Source organism: Sylvia atricapilla, chromosome 28, assembly GCF_009819655.1.
Source record: "Sylvia atricapilla isolate bSylAtr1 chromosome 28, bSylAtr1.pri, whole genome shotgun sequence".
NCBI classification, from domain to species: domain Eukaryota; kingdom Metazoa; phylum Chordata; class Aves; order Passeriformes; family Sylviidae; genus Sylvia; species Sylvia atricapilla.
The window spans coordinates 1155650-1176276 of record NC_089167.1 but is presented as its reverse complement, the minus strand read 5'-3'; the positions used below and the strand labels follow the sequence as shown (position 1 = coordinate 1176276).

The window sequence follows — 20627 nt, the reverse complement described above, 5'->3', positions numbered from 1 at the left end:
TCAGCCCTTCCTGGACGCCTTGGCCTTGTCCTTGTCCTTGTCCTTGTCCTTGGCCTTGGCCTTGGCCTTGTCCTTGGCCGTGTCCGTGTCCTGGAAGTAGGGGTTGACCACGCCCAGCCCTGTCCCCTGCGTGTCCCTCGGCGTGTCCTCCCCTGGTGGCACCCGCGGCCTGGGACCTGTGGGGACAATGAGGGTGGTGCCAGCCTGTCCCTGTCCCCAGGGGTGACACAGGGGGACAATGGGCATGGTGCCAGCCTGTCCCTGTCACCGGGGCTGGGGACACGGCGGGGGGACAATAGGGGAGGTGACGGTCTGTCCTTGTCCCTGGGGGTGACCAGTGATGCTGGTGTCACACTGTCCTTGTCCCTGCAGTGACCCCCATGTCACACTGTCCCCAGGGGGTGACTCCAGCCCATGTCCCACTGTCCCCAGGAGGAGACCCGGACCATGTCACACTGTCCCCAGGAGGTGACCCGCCCCTGTCACCCTGTCCCCAGGAGGTGACCCCAGCCCATGTCACACTGTCCCCAGGAGGTGACCCAGCCCCATGTCACCCTGTCCCCAGGAGGTGACCTGTCCCTGCAGTGACCCCAGCCCATGTCACCCTGTCCCCAGGAGGTGACCCGGCCCCTGTCACCCTGTCCCCAGGAGGTGACCCAGCCCCTGTCACACTGTCCCCAGGAGGTGACCCGGCCCCTGTCACCCTGTCCCCAGGAGGTGACCTGTACCTGCAGTGACCCCAGCTCCTGTCACGCTGTCCCCAGGGGGTGACCCCAGCCCATGTGACACTGTCCCCAGGAGGTGACCCGGCCCTGTCACGCTGTCCCCAGGAGGTGACCCCCAACCCCTGTCACACTGTCCCCAGGAGGTGACCCCAGCCCCTGTCACACTGTCCCTAGGAGATGACCCAGCCCCTGTCACACTGTCCCCAGGAGGTGACCAGCCCCTGTCACACTGTCCCCAGGAGGTGACCTGTCCCTGTCACCCTGTCCCCAGGAGGTGACCTGTCCCTGCAGTGACCCCAGCCCCTGTCACGCTGTCCCCAGGGGGTGACCCCAGCCCCTGTCACCCTGTCCCCAGGAGGTGCCAGCCCCTGTCACCCTGTCCCCAGGAGGTGACCCGGCCCTGTCGCGCTGTCCCCAGGGGTGGCAGCCCGTACCGATGTAGCTGAGCAGCACGGGCAGGAAGACCAGCCCGTGTGCCAGCCCCACCAGGGTGACGATGAGGTTGAGGCGGAAGAAGAAGATCTGGATGAGCCGCGCCTTGGCGAACGCCAGCACCACCACTCCCGGCAGGTTGGTCATGGCCACCCCCGCCACCACCTGCGGGGACAGCGGCCACCCGCGGTGACACCCCCGGCAACGGAGGGCGGCCCGCGCTGTCACCTCCCGGCCCCCGGAGGGTTTGGGGTCCTTTAGTGTCACCCCCCCAGTCCCAGGAGGGTTTGGGGTCCGTGATGTCACCCCCAGTCCCAGCAGGGTTCAGGGTCCCGCGGTGTCACCCTGCAGCCCCAGGAAGGTTTGGGGTCCCTGTGGTGTCACCCCCTGACCCCAGGAGGGAATGCCGTGGTGTCACCCCCCTCCCGGCAGGGTTTGGGTCCCTTGGTGTCACCCTGCAGCCCCAGGAGGGTTTGGGGTCCGTGATGTCACCCCCCAGTCCCAGGAGGGTTTGGGGTCCCTGATGTCACACCCTGCAGCCCCAGGAGGGTTTGGGGTCCCACAGTGTCACCTCCCCAGTCCCAGTAGGGTTTGGGGTCCCTGGTGTCACACCCTGACCCCAGGAGGGTTTGGGGTCCCTGGTGTCACCCCCAGTCCCGGCAGGCTCCCGCGGTGTCCCCGTGCCCACCTTGCTGCCCATGGTGACAGTGGCCTCGGCGGCCCGGGCCACCCGCGTGGGCTGGCGGCTGCGGGCGAAGGCGCACGTGATGTGGGACACGAACTCCACCGAGATGCCCACGGCCTGTGGGGACACCGGGCTGTCACCTCAGAGCCACCCCTGTGTGCCAGGGCCACCCTTTGTGTCCCCAGGGCCACCCCCTGTGCCCTCAAAGCCACCCTTTGTGTCCCCAGAGTCAGCCCTGTGCCCCAGAGTCACCCCTTGTGTCCCCTATGCCCCTGTGCCACCTCCCATGCCCCATGTCCCTGTGCCACCCCATGTACCCATGCCACCCCATGTCCCTGTGCCACCACCCCATGTCCCTGTGCCATTCCTCACATCCCCATCCCACCCTGTGTCTCCTGTGTCCCCGCACCGCCCCACATCCCAGTGCCATCTCAGGTCCCCACTGTCCCCGCTGTCCCCAATGTCCCCACTATCCCCGTGTCCCCACCGTCCTCTCTATCCCCGTGTCCCCACTGTCTCCGTTGTCCCTGCTGTCTCCATGTCCCCGCTGTCCCCATTATCTCCATGTCCCCATGTCCCTGCTATCCCCATGTCCCCACTGTCCCCACTGTCCCCGTGTCCCCACTGTCCCCACTGTCCCCGTGTCCCCATGTCCCCACTGTCCCCGTGTCCCCATGTCCCCGTGTCCCCTCTATCCCCACACCGCCACCAGGTTGATGAGTGCCCCAGAGCGCCATGCAGCCGGCAGCACCGTGGCCAGGGGAGCTGTCCCCACTGTCCCTGTGTCCCCGTGTCCCCATGTCCCCTCTATCCCCGCACCGCCACCAGGTTGATGAGCGCCACGGCGTTGTAGGGGACACCCCAGAGCGCCATGCAGCCGGCGGTGTCCAGCAGCCCCATGGCGATGGTCAGCACCGTGGCCAGGCTGGAGCGGCCGTCCATGCCCAGCAGCAGGAAGGACACGGCGAAGGTGGGCACCAGGCACAGCGCCAGTGTCACCAGCCCCTCGTACACCACCGACAGGTACTGCTCGTAGTACACGTACGTGGCCCTGCGGGGACGCTGAGGTGGGCACTGGGCACCCCGGAATGGGCACCGAGTACCCCAAAATGGGCACTGGGCACCCCGAAATGGGGCACCGAGTACCCCAAAATGGGCACCGAGTACCCCAAAATGGGCACCGGGCACCCCGAAATGGGAACCGAGTACCCCAAAATGGGCACCGAGTACCCCAAAATGGGCACCGGGCACCCCGAAATGGGAACCGAGTACCCCAAAATGGGCACCGAGTACCCCTAAATGGCCATTGAGCAGCCTAAAATAGGCATAGGGCACCCGAAACAGCAACTGAGCACCCCAAAATGGGCATTGGGCACGCCTAAATATGGGCACTGGGGACACCGATATGGGCATAGGGCACCCCAAAATGGGCAATGGGCACCCCAAAATGGGCACTGAGTAACCTAAAATGGGCACTGGGCATCTCGAAATAGGCATTGAGTAACCTAAAATGGGCATAGGGCACCCCGATATGGGCACTGAGGACACCGATATGGGCATAGGGCACCCCAAAATGGGCAATGGGCACTCCAAAATGGGCATTGAGTAACCTAAAATGGGCATTGGGAACCCTAAAAATGGGCATTGGGCACCTGAAATAGCAACTGGGCACCCCGATATGGGCTTTGGGCACGCCTAAATATGGGCACTGGGGACACCGATATGGGCACTGAGGACACCGATATGGGCACTGGGCACCCTAAAAATGGGCATTGGGCACCCTAAAAATGGGCATTGGGTAACCCTAAAATGGGCACTGGGCACCCTAAAAATGGGCACTGGGCACCCTAAAATGGGCATTGGGCACCATAAAACAGGCATTGGGCACCCTGCACTCATAACTGGGAACCCCCAACTGTGACCCCCTAACCTGACTGGGGCACCGACTCCTGACCCCCAACACTGCACAGGGGCACCCCAGGACGGGCCCCCAGAGGGTCCCCGGGGTGCCGCGGTGCCACTCACGCGTAGGGGAAGACGCGGAAGGAGGGGTCGGTGCCGGGGACGCGGCGCAGGGTGCTGGTGACGCGCTCGGCCAGGGCGCGGGCGGCGCGAAGGGCGGCCGTGAAATCCTGGGACGTGCGGAGCGGCCGCTGGTACGCCATGAACCGCGAGGCTGCGGGCACCGAGAGGGCACGGGGGCACCGAGAGGTCACGGGGGCACCGAGAGGGCACGGGGGCACCGAGAGGGCACGGGGGCAGGGGGCACTCATGGTGGAGTGGTCACTCAGGGGCAGGGGGCACTCGGAGGAGTGGTCACTCGGGGCAGTGGTCACTCGGGGGGCAGTGGTCATTCGGGGGGGGATGGTCACTCGGGGGGGAGTGGGCACTCAGGGGGCAATGGTCACTCAGGGCAGTGGGCACTTGGGTGGCAGTGGTCACTCAGAGGGGAGTGGTTACTCTGGGGGGCAGTGGGCACTCAGGGACAGTGGTCACTCCGGGGGGCAATGGGCACTCAGAGGGGAGTGGTCACTCCGGGGGGCAGTAGGCACTCGGGGCAGTGGTCACTCCCATGGGACAATGGTCACCCCAAGGGACATCGGCCATCATGGGGTCAGCGGCCACTCTGGGGTAGTGGCCACCACAGCGGTCACCCCAGCCCTGTCCCCGTGTCACCCCCTGTCCCCGTGTCACCCCCAGCCCTGTCCCCGTGTCACCCCCGTGTCACACTCACCCAGGATGGTGCCGTTGGCGTCCATGCTCACCGCGGTGTCGTAGGCACCCAGGCCACTGTGGGGACACGGGGTCAGAGGTCACGGGACATGGAGGACACAGTGCCCCCCAGCTCTGTGTCCCCTTAGGTGGCATTTGCCACTGCAGTGCCACCCTCAGTGCCACCCCAGTGCCACCCTAGTGTCACCATGGTGCCACCCTCAGTGCCACCCGGTGCCATCCCCAGTGCCACCCCAGTGTCACCCCAGTACCACCCCCGTGCCATCCAAGTGCCATCCCAGTGCCATCCCCAGTGTCACCTCAGTGCCACCCCAGCGTCACCACAGTGCCATCCCATTGCCATCCCCGGTGCCACCCCGGTGCCACCCCAGTGTTACCACAGTGCCACCCGAGTACCACCATGGTGCCATCCCCAGTGCCACCCCGGTGCCATCCCCACTGGCACTGCAGTGCCACCCCGGTGTCCCCCTGGTGCCACTGACCCCTTGGGGCACTGCAGGTTGGGCCGGTCGTGCAGGAACCAGGGCAGGAAGCGCTGGAACTCCTGAGGCGTGGGGCGCCGCACCCGCTTCAGACACTGCCCCAGCAGGCAGCTCAGGGCACCTGGGGGTCAGGGGTCAGCGTGGGCACCGGGCACTGCCACCACCGCGGGGCGGCTCAGTGTCACCCACACGGGGTCACTGTCACACACATGGGGTCAGTGTCACCCATGCAGGGTCAGTGTCACCCATGCAGGGTCACTGTCACCCAGACAGGCTCAGTGTCACCCACATGGGGTCAGTGTCACCCATGCAGGGTCAGTGTCACCCACACGGGTTCAGTGTCACCCACACGGGGTCAGTGTCACACACATGGGGTCAGTGTCACCCACGCAGGCACAGTGTCACCCACACGGGGTCAGTGTCACACACACGGGGTCAGTGTCACCCATGCAGGGTCAGTGTCACCCACATGGGGTCACTGTCACCCATGCAGGGTCAGTGTCACCCACACGGGGTCAGTGTCACCCACACGGGGTCAGTGTCACCCATGCAGGGTCAGTGTCACCCACATGGGCTCAGTGTCACCCATGCAGGGTCAGTGTCACACACACGGGCTCAGTGTCACCCATGCAGGCTCAGTGTCACCCACACGGGGTCAGTGTCACCCACACGGGGTCAGTGTCACCCACACGGGGTCAGTGTCACCCATGCAGGGTCAGTGTCACACACACGGGCTCAGTGTCACCCATGCAGGCTCAGTGTCACCCACACGGGGTCAGTGTCACCCACGCGGGGTCAGTGTCACCCACATGGGGTCAGTGTCACCCATGCAGGGTCAGTGTCACCCACAGGGGGTCAGTGTCACCCATGCAGGGTCAGTGTCACCCACACGGGGTCACTGTCACACACATGGGGTCAGTGTCACCCATGCAGGCTCAGTGTCACCCACACGGGCTCAGTGTCACCCACACGGGGTCAGTGTCACCCACATGGGGTCAGTGTCACACACACGGGGTCAGTGTCACCCACATGGGCTCAGTGTCACCCTCATGGGGTCAGTGTCACCCACACGGGCTCAGTGTCACCCATGCAGGGTCAGTGTCACCCACACGGGGTCAGTGTCACCCACGCGGGGTCAGTGTCACTCACACGGGGTCATTGTCACCCACACGGGCTCAGTGTCACCCATGCAGGGTCAGTGTCACCCACACAGGGTCAGTGTCACCCACACGGGGTCAGTCTCACCCCCACGGGCTCAGTGTCACACACACGGGGTCAGTGTCACCCACACGGGGTCAGTGTCACCCATGCAGGGTCAGTGTCACACACATGGGCTCAGTGTCACCCACACGGGATCAGTGTCACCCACACGGGGTCAGTGTCACCCACACGGGGTCATTGTCACCCACATGTGGTCAGTGTCACCCACACGGGGTCAGTGTCACCCATGCAGGGTCAGTGTCACACACATGGGCTCAGTGTCACCCACAAGGGATCAGTGTCACCCACACGGGGTCAGTGTCACCCACACGGGATCAGTGTCACCCACACGGGGTCATTGTCACCCACATGTGGTCAGTGTCACCCACACGGGGTCAGTGTCACCCACACGGGGTCAGTGTCACACACACGGGGTCAGTGTCACCCACACAGGGTCAGTGTCACCCACACAGGGTCAGTGTCACCCACACGGGGTCAGTGTCACCCACATGGGCTCAGTGAGGACACTGGGCACCTCTGGCACTTCCCATTCAATGGGCACCCAATGGTCATCACATTGGGTACAGAATGACCGTCATGGTGGGCGCCCAATGGCCACCCAATGACCACCCAATGTCCACCCAATGACCACCCAATGGCCACCCAACAGCCACACAATGGCCACCACGGTGGGCACGCAACGGCCACCCAATGGCCACCCAATGACCACCCAACAGCCACCATGGTGGGCACCCAATGGCCACACAATGACCACCCAATGACCACCACGGTGGGCACCCAACTGCCACCATGGTGGGCACCCAATGACCACCCAATGACCACCATTGTGGCCACTCAATGGCCACCCAATGACCCCCATGGTGACCACCCAATGACCCCATGGTGACCACCCAATGACCCCCATGGTGGGCACCCAATGACCACTTAATGACCCCCACGGTGGCCACTCAATGACCATCCAATGACCCCCACGGTGGCCACTCAATGGCCACCCAATGACCCCCAGTTGCCCAGTGCCCACCCCAGAGCCCCTCTCCCGTCACTCACTGCTGGTGGAGGGGCAGAACTGGCCCGCGTTGGCCCCGAACTGGTGGATGCGGCAGCAGCGGCCCATGGGGTTCAGCCAGTCCAGGAAATCGTCCACCCACGAGGTGGCCGGGATGGCCAGGTACGACCTGGGGAGGGGACACGGGGGGTGACAGGAGCCGGGCCACCGAGCCACCCAGGGTCCCCCGAGGGGTCACTCACACGTTGGGGAAGCGCGTGGCCAGCTGGATGGTCTGGGTCAGCGAGTCGGCGTCGCAGCCCGAGCTGGAGCAGATGGCGTTGGTGCCGTTGGTGCTGGAGAAGTTGTACCCGCCCGTGGTGACAAAGTAGGTGGGGACACCCACGGCCAGGTACTGGTTCAGCGCCGAGAAGTACTGGAGCAGGTACGAGTCCTGGGGACAGGCGCGTGTCACACGGGGGACACCCCCACAGGGGACCAGAGGGGTCACAGAGGGATCCCAAAAAGGTCCCAGAGGGGTCTCAAAAGGGTCCCAAGGGGGTCTCAAAGTGGTGACAGAGGGGTCCCAAAGGGGTCACAAATGGGTCCCAGAGGGGTCACAGCATCCCCGTGTGTCCCCATACAGGGCTGTGTCACACCCGCCATGTGACCCCATATAGGGCCATGTCATCCCCGTGTGTCCCCATACAGGGCTGTGCCACACCTGTCCCCGTGTCACCCCCCGCGTGTGGGACCTGTGTGTCCCCAAGCGTCCCCACAGGGTCCGACCCCCCCAGATGTCCCCTGGGTGTCCTCCTGTCCCCCTGTGTGTCCCTGTCCCCTGTGTCCCCCTGTCCCCTGGGTGTCCCCCTGTCCCCAGGTGTGTCCCCACCTCGGGCAGGGCCAGCTCCTGGTCCAGCCCCACGGACACCTGGAACAGCAGGAACAGCCCGGCACAGGACAGGAACAGGAACAGCAGCACCTGCCGGGGGGCTCCGTCAGGGACCCCAAACCCCCACAGCCCCCCGGGACCCCCAAACACCACCCGGGACCCCCCAAACACCCCCGGGACCCCCAAACCCACCCACAGCCCCCCGGGACCCTCAAACCCACCCACAGCCCCCCGGGACCCCCGCACTGCCCCCAGTGCCCTCAATGTCCCCCAGTGCCCCTCGGTGCCCCCAATGTCCCCAGTGCCCCCCGTGTCCTTCAATGCCCCCCAATTCCCCCCATGTTCCCATGTCCCCCAATGTCCCCCTGTGCCCCTGATGTCCCCTCATGCCCCCACTGTCCCCACTGCCCCCCCGTGTCCCCAGTGCCCTCCAATGCCCCCAATTCCCCCAGTGCCCCCCGTGCCCCCCAATGCCCCCAATGCCCCCAATGTCCCCGTGTCCCCCATGTCCCCAATGTCCCCGTGTCCCCCAATTCCCCCAATGCCCCCCGTGTCCCTCGTGTCCCCAATGTCCCCGTGTCCCCCATGTCCCCAATGTCCCCGTGTCCCGCTCACCACGGCGGGCCGCACGGCGGGGTGCAGCAGCACGGGGGTGTAATATCGCTCCAGGAGGGGCCGCAGCAGCCGCGCCCCCTCCCCGGCCGGGCCGCCCTTGCCCGACTTGCAGCAGCAGCAGAGGTCATAGCGCCCGGCCTGGGGGACACGGGGGGCTGGCACCGCGTCTCTGGGGGACCCCCGTGTCCCACTGGTGTCCCCTGCCCACCCTCGTGTTCCCATGGGTGTCCCCTGCCCACCCCGGGCACAGCCTGGGGACCCCCACACCCACCCTGGGGTCCCCATAAGCCCCCTGGGGATCCTCATGCCCACCTTGTGCCCACCTTGGGGTCCCCACACCCACCCTGGGGTCTCCACAGCCACCTTGTGCCCACCCTGGGGACCCTCTCAGCCACCCTGGGGTCCCCACACTCATCTTGTGCCCACCTTGGGGTCCCCATGAGCACCCTGGGGATCCTCATGGCCACCCTGTGCCCACCCTGTGCCCACCCTGGAGTCCCCACACTCACCCTGGGGTCCCCATGCCCACCCTGTGCCCCCCCTGGGGACCCTCTTGGCCACCCTGGGGACCCCCACGCCCACCCCCTGCCGCCACCCCCTGTCCCCGCGGTGTCACCTCCTGTCGCCGGCTGTCGAGCGCCACCAGGGCCACAAAGCCGGACATTTGGAAGAGGAAATCGAGCGCGATGGCCAGCGCGGCCGTCAGGGCAAAGGTGCGCACGGCGGGCATGGACGACAGGGCACCTGCGGGGCACCGGGTCACCCCCGGGTCACCCCTGGGCACCCTCTGCCACCCCTCGGGTCACCAGGGTGCCAGCTCCGCCATGCCACACCAACCCCCCCAGCCTGTCCCTCCGTGTCCCTCGTGTCCCCGTGCCACCGCCATCCCCATGTGCCTCCCGTCCCCTCCATGTCCCTGTCCCCCCGTTCCCTCCAGTCCCCTCGGTCCCCCCGGTCCCCTCCTGTTCCCGGCGTCCCCCAATTTCCCCCGTTCCCCCCGATCCCCTCGGTGTCCCCTGGTGTCCCCGTTTCCCCCCCCCCGGTGTCGCCAGTGTCCCCCAATCCCCCGGGTCCCCTCCTGTCCCCAGTGTCCCCATTCCCCCCGGTGTCCGCGGTGTCCCCAGTGTCCCGGTGTCCCCCATTCTCCCCGATGTCCCAGTGTCCCCAGTGTCCCCGTTCCCCCCGTTCCCTGCGGTGTCCCCGTTCCCCCCGGTATCCCGGTCCCCCCCGGTGTCCCAGTGTCCACCGATGTCCCGGTGTCCCGTGTCCCCGTTCCCCCGTCCCCCGGTGGCCGGTGTGCACGCACCCAGCAGGAAGCAGACGCTCTCGGACAGGCTGCACAGCAGCATGCTCGGGGCCACCTGCGCCAGCACCCGGCCCAACTGCTGCTCCCGCGTCTCGCCCGGCGCCCGCTGCGACTGCTGCTGCCCCGGGGCCGTCAGCGGGGCACAGAGCCCCGGGGACACCCGGGGGACACCCGGGGGACACCCGGGGGACACCCAGACCAACCCCCGGATCGAGGGGACACTCAGGGGACACCCGGGGGACACCCAGGGGACACCCAGGGGACACCCGGGGCACACCCAGGGGACACCCCCGGATCGAGGGGACACTCAGGGGACACCCGGGGGACACCCAGGGGACACCCAGACCCACCCCCGGATCAAGGGGACACTCAGGGGACACCCAGGGGACACCCCCGGATCGAGGGGACACCCCCGGATCGAGGGGACACTCGGGGGACACCCAGGGGACACCCAGACCCACCCCCGGATCGTGGGGACACCTGGGGGACATCCAGACCCACCCCCGGAGCCGGGGGACACCCAGAGGCACCCCCGGATCGAGGGGACACCCAGACCCACCCCCAGACTTGGAGGACACCCGCAGATCCGAGGGACCCCCCCACGAGCACCCCCCGCCCATCCGAGGGCACCCACCCACCCCTAAAATGTCCCCAAGGTGTCCCCAAGCCCCTGTACCCCATGAGGGATCCTTGTGTCCCCAAAATGTCCCCCAGATCATCCTGTCCCATGGGGACCCTCGTGACCCACAGGTGCCCCCCTGCCCCAGGACACCCCCTGTGTCCCCCGGAGCCCCCCAAAACCCCCGAGCCCCCCCGAGCCCCCCGGGCCCACCTGCAGCTCCTGCACGAAGATGAAGATGTTGTCGGCGCCCACGGCCAGCACGAGGAAGGGCACGACCTCGAGGATGATGAGGGACGAGGGCAGCCCCAGCAGCGCCAGCAGCCCCATGGCGGCCAGCACGGCGCCCAGGACCACGGCGATGCCCCCCAGCGCCAGCGTCACCTTCGACTCCACCTGGGACAGCCCCGAATCAGCACCCCCAAATCAGCACCGCCAAACCGGGACCCCCAAACCGGGACCCCCAGGGCCAGTGTCACCTTCGACTCCACCTGGGACACCCCCGAATCAACACCCCGGGGCTCATCGGGACCCCCAAACCGGGACCCCCTGAACCGGGACCCCCAGGGCCAGTGTCACCTTCGGCTCCACCTGGGACAGCCCCGAATCAGCACCCCCAAACCGGGACCCCCAAACCGGGACCCCCAAACCGGGACACCCAGGGCCAGCGTCACCTTCGGCTCCACCTGGGACACCCTCGAATCAACACCCCCAAACCGGGACCCCCAAACAGCCCGGGAACCGCAAAACCGACCCCCAGGGCCAGTGTCACCTTCGGCTCCACCTGGGACAGCCCCGAATCAGCACCCCCAAACAAGGACCCCCCCAAACCGGGACCCCCAAACCGGGACACCCAGGGCCAGTGTCACCTTCAACTCCACTGGGACACCCCCGGGGTCAGGGACACCAAACCGGGACCCCCCGAACCCCTGGGGTCCCCCCCAAAGTGAGCCCCCCGGGAGCTCACCGGGACCCCCTGAACCGCCCAAGAGCCCCCCAAACCGAACCCCGGGACCCCCGGGATCCCCCGGGCTCACCAGGACCCGTCTCCAGGCCGTGTACTCGCCCAGGGCCAGCGCGATGTAGGCGAACACCAGCAGGTAGCTGGTGGCCATCACCGGAATGTCCTCGGCGCTCGTGCGGTTGATCTCGTCCTCCAGAGAGCGCTGAGGGGACAGCGACAGTCACGGCTGGGGGGACACCGGCCACACCGGGGACATCGGGGGGACGAGGGGCACTGGGGACACGGCGGGCACCGGGACACGGCGGGCATTGGGGACACGGGGACATGGCGAGGGAACAGGGACACGGGTGACACCGGGTCACAGGGATGTGAAGGGGACACGGGGACATGGAGGGGACACAGGGACACGGGTGACACCGGGATCGTGGAAGGGACACGGTGACACAGGGACATGGAGAGGACATGGTGACACAAGGGGCATGGAGGGGACACGGAGTTCACTGAAACCTGTACGGCCCCAGTGACACGGTGACCCCGAGGTGACCCCGAGGTGACCCCGAGGTGACCCGCGGGCACAGGGCGCACCTCGGCCATGAAGGTGACACTGAGGTTGTGGCCGTGCTGTCGCTGGAAGTCGCGCACCACGCGCAGGAAGCTCCGCTCCCAGCTCAGCGCCCACTCCAGGCGCGGGTCCCCCCGCGGGAAGTTGTTCAGAGAGTAGGTGACAATGAGCGCCTCGGCCTCCGTGTACTCCGAGTCTGCGGGGACAGCGCGGGGACAGCGCGGGGACATGCGTCAGGGCACAGGGACACCGCGGGGACACACATCAGGGCACAGGGACAGAGTGGGGACAGCGCGGGGACAGCACGGGGACACTGTGAAGACACCTCCAGGACACCACGGGGACACCACAGGGACACCTCGGGGACACCGTGAGGACACCACGGAGGACACCGTGAGGACACCTCGGGGATACCAGAGGGACACCTCGGGGACACCTTGGGGACACCTCGGGGACACCTCAGGGACACCTCAGGGACACTCGTACCGCGGTAGCCGCCCAGCGCCACGTAGGGGAAGACAGGCCCGCCGTACGCGGCCATGCAGCTCAGCTCCAGCGCCGTGATGTCCTTGAAGGAGAGCGGGGAGCTGGGGACACGGCCGGGCCGTCAGCGGGGGACACGCGGGTGGCACCCCGGGGACACGGCCCGGCACCAGGGACACGCGGGTGGCACCCCGGGGACACGGCCCGGCACCAGGGACACGGGGGTGGCACCCCGGGGACACGGCCCGGCACCCCACAGTGATGGGGACACACGCGGGTGACACCCCAGTGACACAGCCTGGCACCCCGCAGGCACCTGGGCGTCCTGGGGGACATTAGGGGTGACACCGCGGCACCCCATAGAGACCCCTCAGCCCCACGGGTAAACCCCCACGGGCACCGTGCCACGGCCAGCGCCCCACAGATGTCACCCCAGCGCCAAAACTGGTCCCCAAATCATGGACACAACCCCACAGGTGTCACCTCAGCCCCACAACTGGTCCCCAAATCACAGACACAACCCCACAGATGTCACCTCAGCCCCAGAATTTGTCCTCAAATCATAGACACAACCCCACAGATGTCACCCTAATCCCACAACTGGGCACCCCACGGGCACTGTGCCACATCCAGCACCCCACAGATGTCACCCAGCCCCACAACTGGTCGCCAAATCATGGACACAACCCCATAGATGTCACCTCAGCCCCACAACTGGTCCCCAAATCACAGACACAACCCCACAGATGTCACCTCAGCCCCACAACTGGTCCCCAAATCATGGACACAACCCCATGGGCACCACCCCAGCCCCACAGCTGGACACCCCACGGACACCACACCATACACAGCAGCCCACAGATGTCACCTCAGCCCCACAATTTGTCCCCAAATCACGGACACAACCCCACGGGCACCACCCCAGCCCCACCACCGTGACCCCCACGACCCCGTGCCCCCTTTCCCCGTGCACCCACTTGACGCAGTAGATGAGGTGGTCCCTCCAGTCCACGGTGCCCGAGCTCTGCCCGTTCTGCTGCCAGGCGCGCAGCTCCAGGTGGCTGCGGTTGTTCTGGAAGTACTGCGTGACGCTGGACACGGCGCAGTCGCCCACGCCGGGCTCCGTGGGGTTCAGCGGGGCGTAGCACACGTCCTGCAGGGTGACGTTCCTGCCCGCCTCCGGCGCCCACGCCGTGGTGGCCGCCAGCGCGTCCTGCAGCTCCAGCAGCGCCTTCAGCACGTCCAGGCTCAACACCCCGCTGAAATTCTTGGCCCCCAACACCACGGAGTCGTAGGCGCGGCTCGGGCGGCCGGGAGCGGTCACGATCACCTGGTTGGTGCGCATGAAAGGCCCGAAATGTCGGTCGTGGAACTCCTTCTCCTGCCTGGCGCGGCTTTCGGGGGCCGACCACAGCTCCACGGGGTCCGTGGTCAGCTGGATGGTGACCAGCCCTGCCGACAGCCCTCCGGCCACCGCCACGGCCACCAGCAGCACGGGCACGGGGTGTGAGGCCACCGTGGTGCCCCAACAGCGGAATGCCCTCTCCAAGGCGCTGTGCCAGGCGTGGCCGGCTCGCTGCGAGCACCCGCGCCCGGCCGGTTTGGCCGCCGGTTCCTTGGCCCCTCTGCGGCACCACAAGGCCAGCAGGAAGGTCAAGGCCAAGCAGGCGAAGAGCAGCACGCAGATGACCAGCACTCCGTCGGCCCGGCCCAGGCGGAACGGCGGCGGCTCCTCCGAAGGCGGCACCACGGGGGGACAAGCCTGGGCACAATCCTGGCACGAACACGGCTCTTGGTCATCGCTGGGAGCTTGGTCACAACCCCACACCGGAGCGTCCAGCGGGATCACGCCCTGCTCGGGCTCGGGGTCGGTATCCTCCAGCAGGAGGAACTGGATCTGCAGCGGCGCCAGCCCGTTGTTTTTGTCACCCTGGAAGTCCAGCCAGCGCTGTGCCGTGCACAGCTCGCCGCCGTAGCGGCCGCACATGGTGGCGATGGCCAGGCCGCCCGTGGCCGGCAGCTGCACGTTCCGACACGACGAGAACGCGGCCTCGGCGTAACGGCGCCGGTAAAACACCCGGTACTCCAACACGGCCTGCTTGCCGGGCTTGGTGCTGGACGCGGTGACACGGGTGACATCGGTGAAGAGGCTCTGGTCCGGGCTGCAGATGTTGCGGCAGTGCAGGTTGGCGAAGTTGCGGGCGCACGAGGGACAGCGCGCCAGCACCGTCCCCGAGAGCGCCACGCTGACCTGCAGCGCCCGCAGCTGTTCGTAGTTGCAGCACACGCGCGTGTCATCGTCACCGCGCACCAGCTCCGGGCACACGGTGCGCAGCAGCGACAGCACCAGCCCCGAGGCCAGCGGGGCCGCAGAGTTGTTGAGGCACGGCACCGGGGACGGCGCCAGGGACACGTTCACCTCCGGGTTGGGGCCGCACTGGCCGTAGAAGGCGCAGACACCGGCCTGGTGAATGGGGGTCAGCGAGGGAGAGGCCTGCGGGGACAGCGGGGACACGGGGGGGACACGGGGGGACAGTGGGGACACGGGGGGGGACAGAGATGGGGACAGCGGGGACACAGGGGGGACAGGGATGGGGACAGCGGGGACACGGGGGGGACACGGGGGGGACAGTGGGGACACGGGGGGGACAGGGATGGGGACACGGGGGGGACAGAGATGGGGACAGCAGAGACACGGGTGGGACAGCGGGGACACGGGGGGACAGGGATGGGGACAGCGGGGACACGGGTGGGACAGCAGGGACACGGGGGGACAGAGATGGGGAGAGCGGGGACACGGGGGGGACACGGGTGGGACAGCGGGGACACGGGGGGGACAGAGATGGGGACAGCGGGGACACGGGTGGGACAGGGTTAGGGACAGGGACAGGGACACGAAAGTGACAGTGGGGACGTGGATGGGACAGCGGGCACACGGGTGGGACAATGCAGACAGCGGGGACATGGGTGGGACAGGGACAGGGACATGAAAGGGACAGCGGGGATGTGGATGGGACAGCAGGGACACGGGTGGGACAGAGATGGGGACACGGGTGGGACAGCGGGGACAGCAGGGACACGGGTGGGACAGGGACAGGCATGGGGACAGGAACAGCAAGAATGGGGATGGGACAGCAGGGACGTGGGTGGGACAGGGATGGGGACACGAAAGAGACAGTGGGGACACGGATGGGACAGTGGGGACATGGATGGGACAGAGATGGGACACAGATGGGACGGGAACAGCAGGGACAGGGACATGGGTGGATGGGGACAGGCACAGGGACAGGGACAGGGACAGGGACAGGGCTGGGTTGGTGGCAGTGGCACCTCGAGGGGAAGCTGGTGGGTGCTGCAGTGTCCCCACAGCTCTGCCACCCTCAGCCCCTCCAAATGTCACCCAAATGTCACCAAACTGTCACCCAAAATTCACCCAAATATCACTCATCACCAAAACTGTCACCCAAATGCCACTCAAACGTCACCCAAAGGCCACCACAGCCCCTCCAAACGTCACCCAAAATGTCACTCAAGATGTCACACAAAATTTCACCCAAATGTCCCCCAAACGTCACCCGGGTGTCACCCGAGGGCACCACAAGGAGCGGCTCGGCCACTCCCCGCTCCTCCACATCATCCTGAGTGTCAGCAAAGGGCACCACGGCGGTGTCACGCAGCTGTCACCTCCCAGTGTCACCCAAAGGGCACCATGGAGGTGTCCCCAGCACTGTCACCTCTCAATGCCACACAAATGTCACCCAGATGTCACCCAGTGGGCACCGGTGTCCCCTGGCTGTGCCACCCTCATCCCCCAAATGTCACAAATGTCCCCCGGCTGTGCCACCCTCAGCCCCGAATGTCACAAATGTCACTCAGATGTCACCCAGTGTCCCTCGGGCTGTGCCACCCTCAGCCCCGAATGTCACAAATGTCCCTCGGGCTGTGCCACCCTCAGCCCCGAATGTCACAAATGTCCCCCGGCTGTGCCACCCTCAGCCCCGAATGTCACCCGTTGTCCCCGGGCTGTGCCACCCTCACCCCCCCAAAACGTCCCAAATGTCACCCAATGGCCACCAATGTCCCCAACCCCCCCTCCTCCCCCCCGGTGCCACTCCCCGTGCCCGCCCCCCGCGGCCCCGCTGTCCCTCCCAGTGCCACCCGCGGGTGTCGCCTGTCCCCTACCAGCGCCAGCAGCGCGGCCAGGAGGGCGCCGGGCAGTGCCAGGGACGCGGCCATGCCGACGGCGACTGTCCCCAAGTGTCACCCGCGCCTTTAAACGCCCCCCGCCCCCGCGGTGCCACCCCGGGAGGGTCCCGCTGGTCTGAGGGCGCCGCGGCCAATCGGCGCGGGGCTGCGCCCGGCAGTAATTAATCATTAATTAACCCGCGGGGATCGCTAATTAACCCGCGGGGATCGATCGATCGGGGCGGGGCCAGCGCCGGCTTCCGGGAGGGGACAGTGCTGGCGGCGGGGGACAGTGCCACCACCCATCCGGGGACACTAACGGGACTTTGGGAGCGCGGGGTGACACTGGGGGACAGTGCCACCACCCATCTGGGGACACTAACGGGACTTTGGGAGCTCAGGGTGACACTGGGTGGCAGTGCCACCACCCATCTGGGGACACTAACGGGACTTTGGGAGCTCAGGGTGACATGGGGGACAGTGCCACCACCCATCCGGGGACAATAACGGGACTTTGGGAGCGCGGGGTGACACTGGGTGGCAGTGCCACCACCCATCCGGGGACAATAACGGGACTTTGGGAGCTCAGGGTGGTACTGGGTGGCACCAGGTGACAGTGCCATCACCAATTTGGGGACAAAACGGGGATTTGAGAGCTCAAGGTGGCACCGGGTGACAGTAGGGGACAGTGCCATCACCAATTTGGGGACAAAACGGGGATTTGAGAGCTCAGGGTGGCAGCGGGTGGTGGCAGCGTGACGTCACCCACGGGCGCTTGTGGCAGTGCCAGCTCCCGGGGGTGACACCCTGGTGTCCCCCAGGCCGTGGGCAGGACCCGGCGGTGCCACTGTCACCGCAGTGCCACCCCAGTGTGACAGTGCCATCCCTGTGCCATCAAAGGGTGACAGTGCCATCCCTGTGACAGTGACAGTGCCATCCTCGTGACATCCCTGTGTGACAGTGACAGTGCCACCCTGGTGCCATCCTGTGTCTGATGGTGCCATCCTGGTGGTGACAGTGCCATCCTTTGTGTGACATCATCCTGGTGCCATCCCCACGTGACAGTGACAGTGCCATCCTTTGTGTGATAGTGCCAGTGCCACCCTGGTGCCATCCTGTGTGACAGTGACAGTGGCATCCTGGTGCCATCCTGTGTGAACAGTGACAGTGGCATCCTGGTGCCATCCTGTGTGACAGTGACAGTGGCATCCTGTGTGATAGTGACAGTGCCACCCTGGTGCCATCCTGTGTGACATCATCCTGGTGCCATCCCCATGTGACAGTGACAATGCCATCCTTTGTGTGACAGTGCCAGTGCCACCCTGGTGCCATCCTGTGTGTGATGGTGCCATTCTGGCGGTGACAGTGCCATCCTTTGTGTGACATCATCCTGGTGCCATCCTTTGTGTGACAGTGACAGTGCCATCCTTTGTGTGATAGTGCCAGTGCCATCCTGGTGCCATCCTTTGTGTGACAGTGACAGTGCCATCCTGTGTGACAGTGCCAGTGCCATCCCGGTGCCATCCTTTGTGTGACAGTGCCATCCTGGCGGTGGCAGTGCCATCCCCGTGCCACCCCCATGTGACAGCGCTATCCTGCTGGTGACAATGCCACCCCCATGTGACAGTGCCACCCGCTGCCCTCTGTCCCCGGGCGGGTTCAGTGCCCTGGTCCCCGATCGGCGGCCGGGAAGTGCCACCACCCCTGTCCCCAGTGTCACCGTGATGTCACCCCCCATGTCACCAGGGTGGGCAGTGCCACCACCCCCGTCCCCAATGTCACCAGGGTGGGCAATGCCACCACCCCTGCCCCTGATGTCCCCAATGTCCCCAAGGCAGGGCAGTGCCACCCGTGTCCCCCTCCGGGTCCCCGCAGTGTCCCCAAGGCGGTGCCACCACGCCCAGGTGTCCCTGACCCACCGTTTATGGCCCTGGTGGCTTTGGGGACGATGAGAGGGGACAGGTATTGGGGACAGTGACAGATAATGGGGACAGCTATTGGGGACAGTGACAGATAACAGGAGACAGTGAGAGATAAGGGGGGACAGGGGACAGATAATGGGGACAGATAACAGGGGACAGGTATTGAGGACAGTGACAGATAAGGGGACACAGGTCACAGGGACCCCGCCCTGGCACCTTTGCCCACACCTGCGTCACCGGCCTGTCCCCAAGATGTCCCTGTCACCGGCCTGGCCCTGTCCCCAGCCCGGCCTGGGGACACAAAGGGACATCAGGGGACACCAGAGCGGCTCCTTGGCACCTTTATTTGTCACCAGCACCCCGGGGGGACACAGGGTCCCCAGGGTGTCCCCAGGGTGTCCCCAGGGTGACACAGGGGGTGACAGCAGTGACCTCAGGGGGCGGCTGTGGTGTCCCTAAGGTGTCCCAGGTGCCCCCAGGAGTTCAAGGAGTGTCCCAGATGTCCCCAGAGGTGTCCCAGGAGATGTCCTAGGTGTCTCCAGATGTCCCCAGGTGTCCCCGGAGGTGTCCCAGATGTCTCCAGGTGGGTCAGGAGGTGTCTCAGATGTCCCCAGGTGTCCCCAGGTGTCCCCAGGGTCAGGCTCTCTTCCCCCCACGGCTGAACCTGAAGCTCTGCAGCGGATTCCCGGAGCCACGGGGCTGCAACAGGAACGGGACATCCAGGGCTGGGATTTGGGGGAATTCTGGGATTTGGGGGAATTTGGGGGAAATTCTGGGATTTGGGGGGAATTTTGGGATTTGGGGGGAATTTGGGAGGGATTTTGGGGAATTTGGGGGAAATTGGGAGGGATTTTGGGGAATTTGGGAGGGATTTGGAGGGATTTGGGGAGGGATTTTGGGGGAATTTCTGGGATTTTGGGAAGGATTTTGGGGAGATGTGGGAGGGATTTGGGGATTTTCTGGGATTTTGGGAGGGATTTGGGAGGGATTTTGGGGGAATTTCTGGGATGGATTTGGGAGATTTTTGGGAAGGATTTAGGAGATTTGGGGGGAATTTCTGGGATTTTGGGAGGGATTTTGGGGGAATTTCTGGGATTTGGGATGGATTCGGGAGATTTTTGGGAAGGATTTAGGAGATTTGGGGGGAATTTCTGGGATTTTGGGAGGGATTTTGGGGGAATTTCTGGGATTTGGGATGGATTCGGGAGATTTTTGGGAAGGATTTGGGAGATTTGGGGGAAATTCTGGGAGTTTGGGGGAATTTGGGGGAAATTCTGGGATTTTGGGGGAATTTGGGGGAGATTTGGGAGGGATTTTGGAGGATTTTAGGAGGGATTTGGGAGGATTTTGGGAGGGATTTTGGGGGAATTTCTGGGATTTGGGATGGATTCGGGAGATTTTGGGGAAGGATTTGGGAGATTTGGGGGGAATTTCTGGGATTTGGGGGAATTTTGGGCAATTTCAGGGGAATTTGGGGGGATCATGGGAATTTGAGGGCTCTGGGATTTGGGGATTTGGGGGAATTCAGGGAATTTGGGGGTTCAGGGGGAATTTTGGGGTCCTCACCTTTTTCCCCCCCCGCCTGGCCCCGGCCCCTCGGGGCACTTTCCTCTTTTTGGGGTTGGGGTTGGCGACGCCGCGGAGACTGGGGGGCACTGGGGGGACAACAGCGGGGGGATGTCACCCCAAAGCCACCCCAAAACACAACCTGGACCCCAAATTACCCCATAAACCACCCCAAAACACAACCTGGGGCCTGATTTACCCCAAAACCACCCCAAAACAACCCCAAAAACCAATTACCGCCATAAACCCA

The 20627-nt window shown here is 65.4% G+C and overlaps 1 protein-coding gene and 1 long non-coding RNA gene across 2 annotated transcripts; both read right to left on the bottom strand.

Annotated features, from left to right (window-relative positions):
- Positions 1 to 17079, bottom strand: NPC1L1 (NPC1 like intracellular cholesterol transporter 1). Its single transcript, XM_066337091.1, is given in 20 exon segments — positions 1 to 176; positions 1160 to 1322; positions 1846 to 1959; positions 2662 to 2893; positions 3868 to 4018; positions 4577 to 4632; positions 5058 to 5168; positions 7322 to 7453; positions 7527 to 7717; positions 8156 to 8245; positions 8771 to 8908; positions 9387 to 9514; positions 10077 to 10194; positions 10909 to 11091; positions 11733 to 11861; positions 12245 to 12417; positions 12708 to 12808; positions 13682 to 15198; positions 16887 to 16983; positions 16985 to 17079. Coding segments are annotated over 20 exon segments (4095 nt in total).
- A 2059-nt stretch (positions 17080 to 19138) lies between these two features.
- Positions 19139 to 20508, bottom strand: LOC136372575 (uncharacterized). The gene is made up of 2 exons (XR_010745514.1): positions 20378 to 20508; positions 19139 to 19510 (listed from the first exon to the last, which is right to left on the bottom strand). It is a non-coding gene; the product is annotated as an uncharacterized lncRNA (long non-coding RNA).
- Positions 20509 to 20627: the final 119 nt, after the last annotated feature.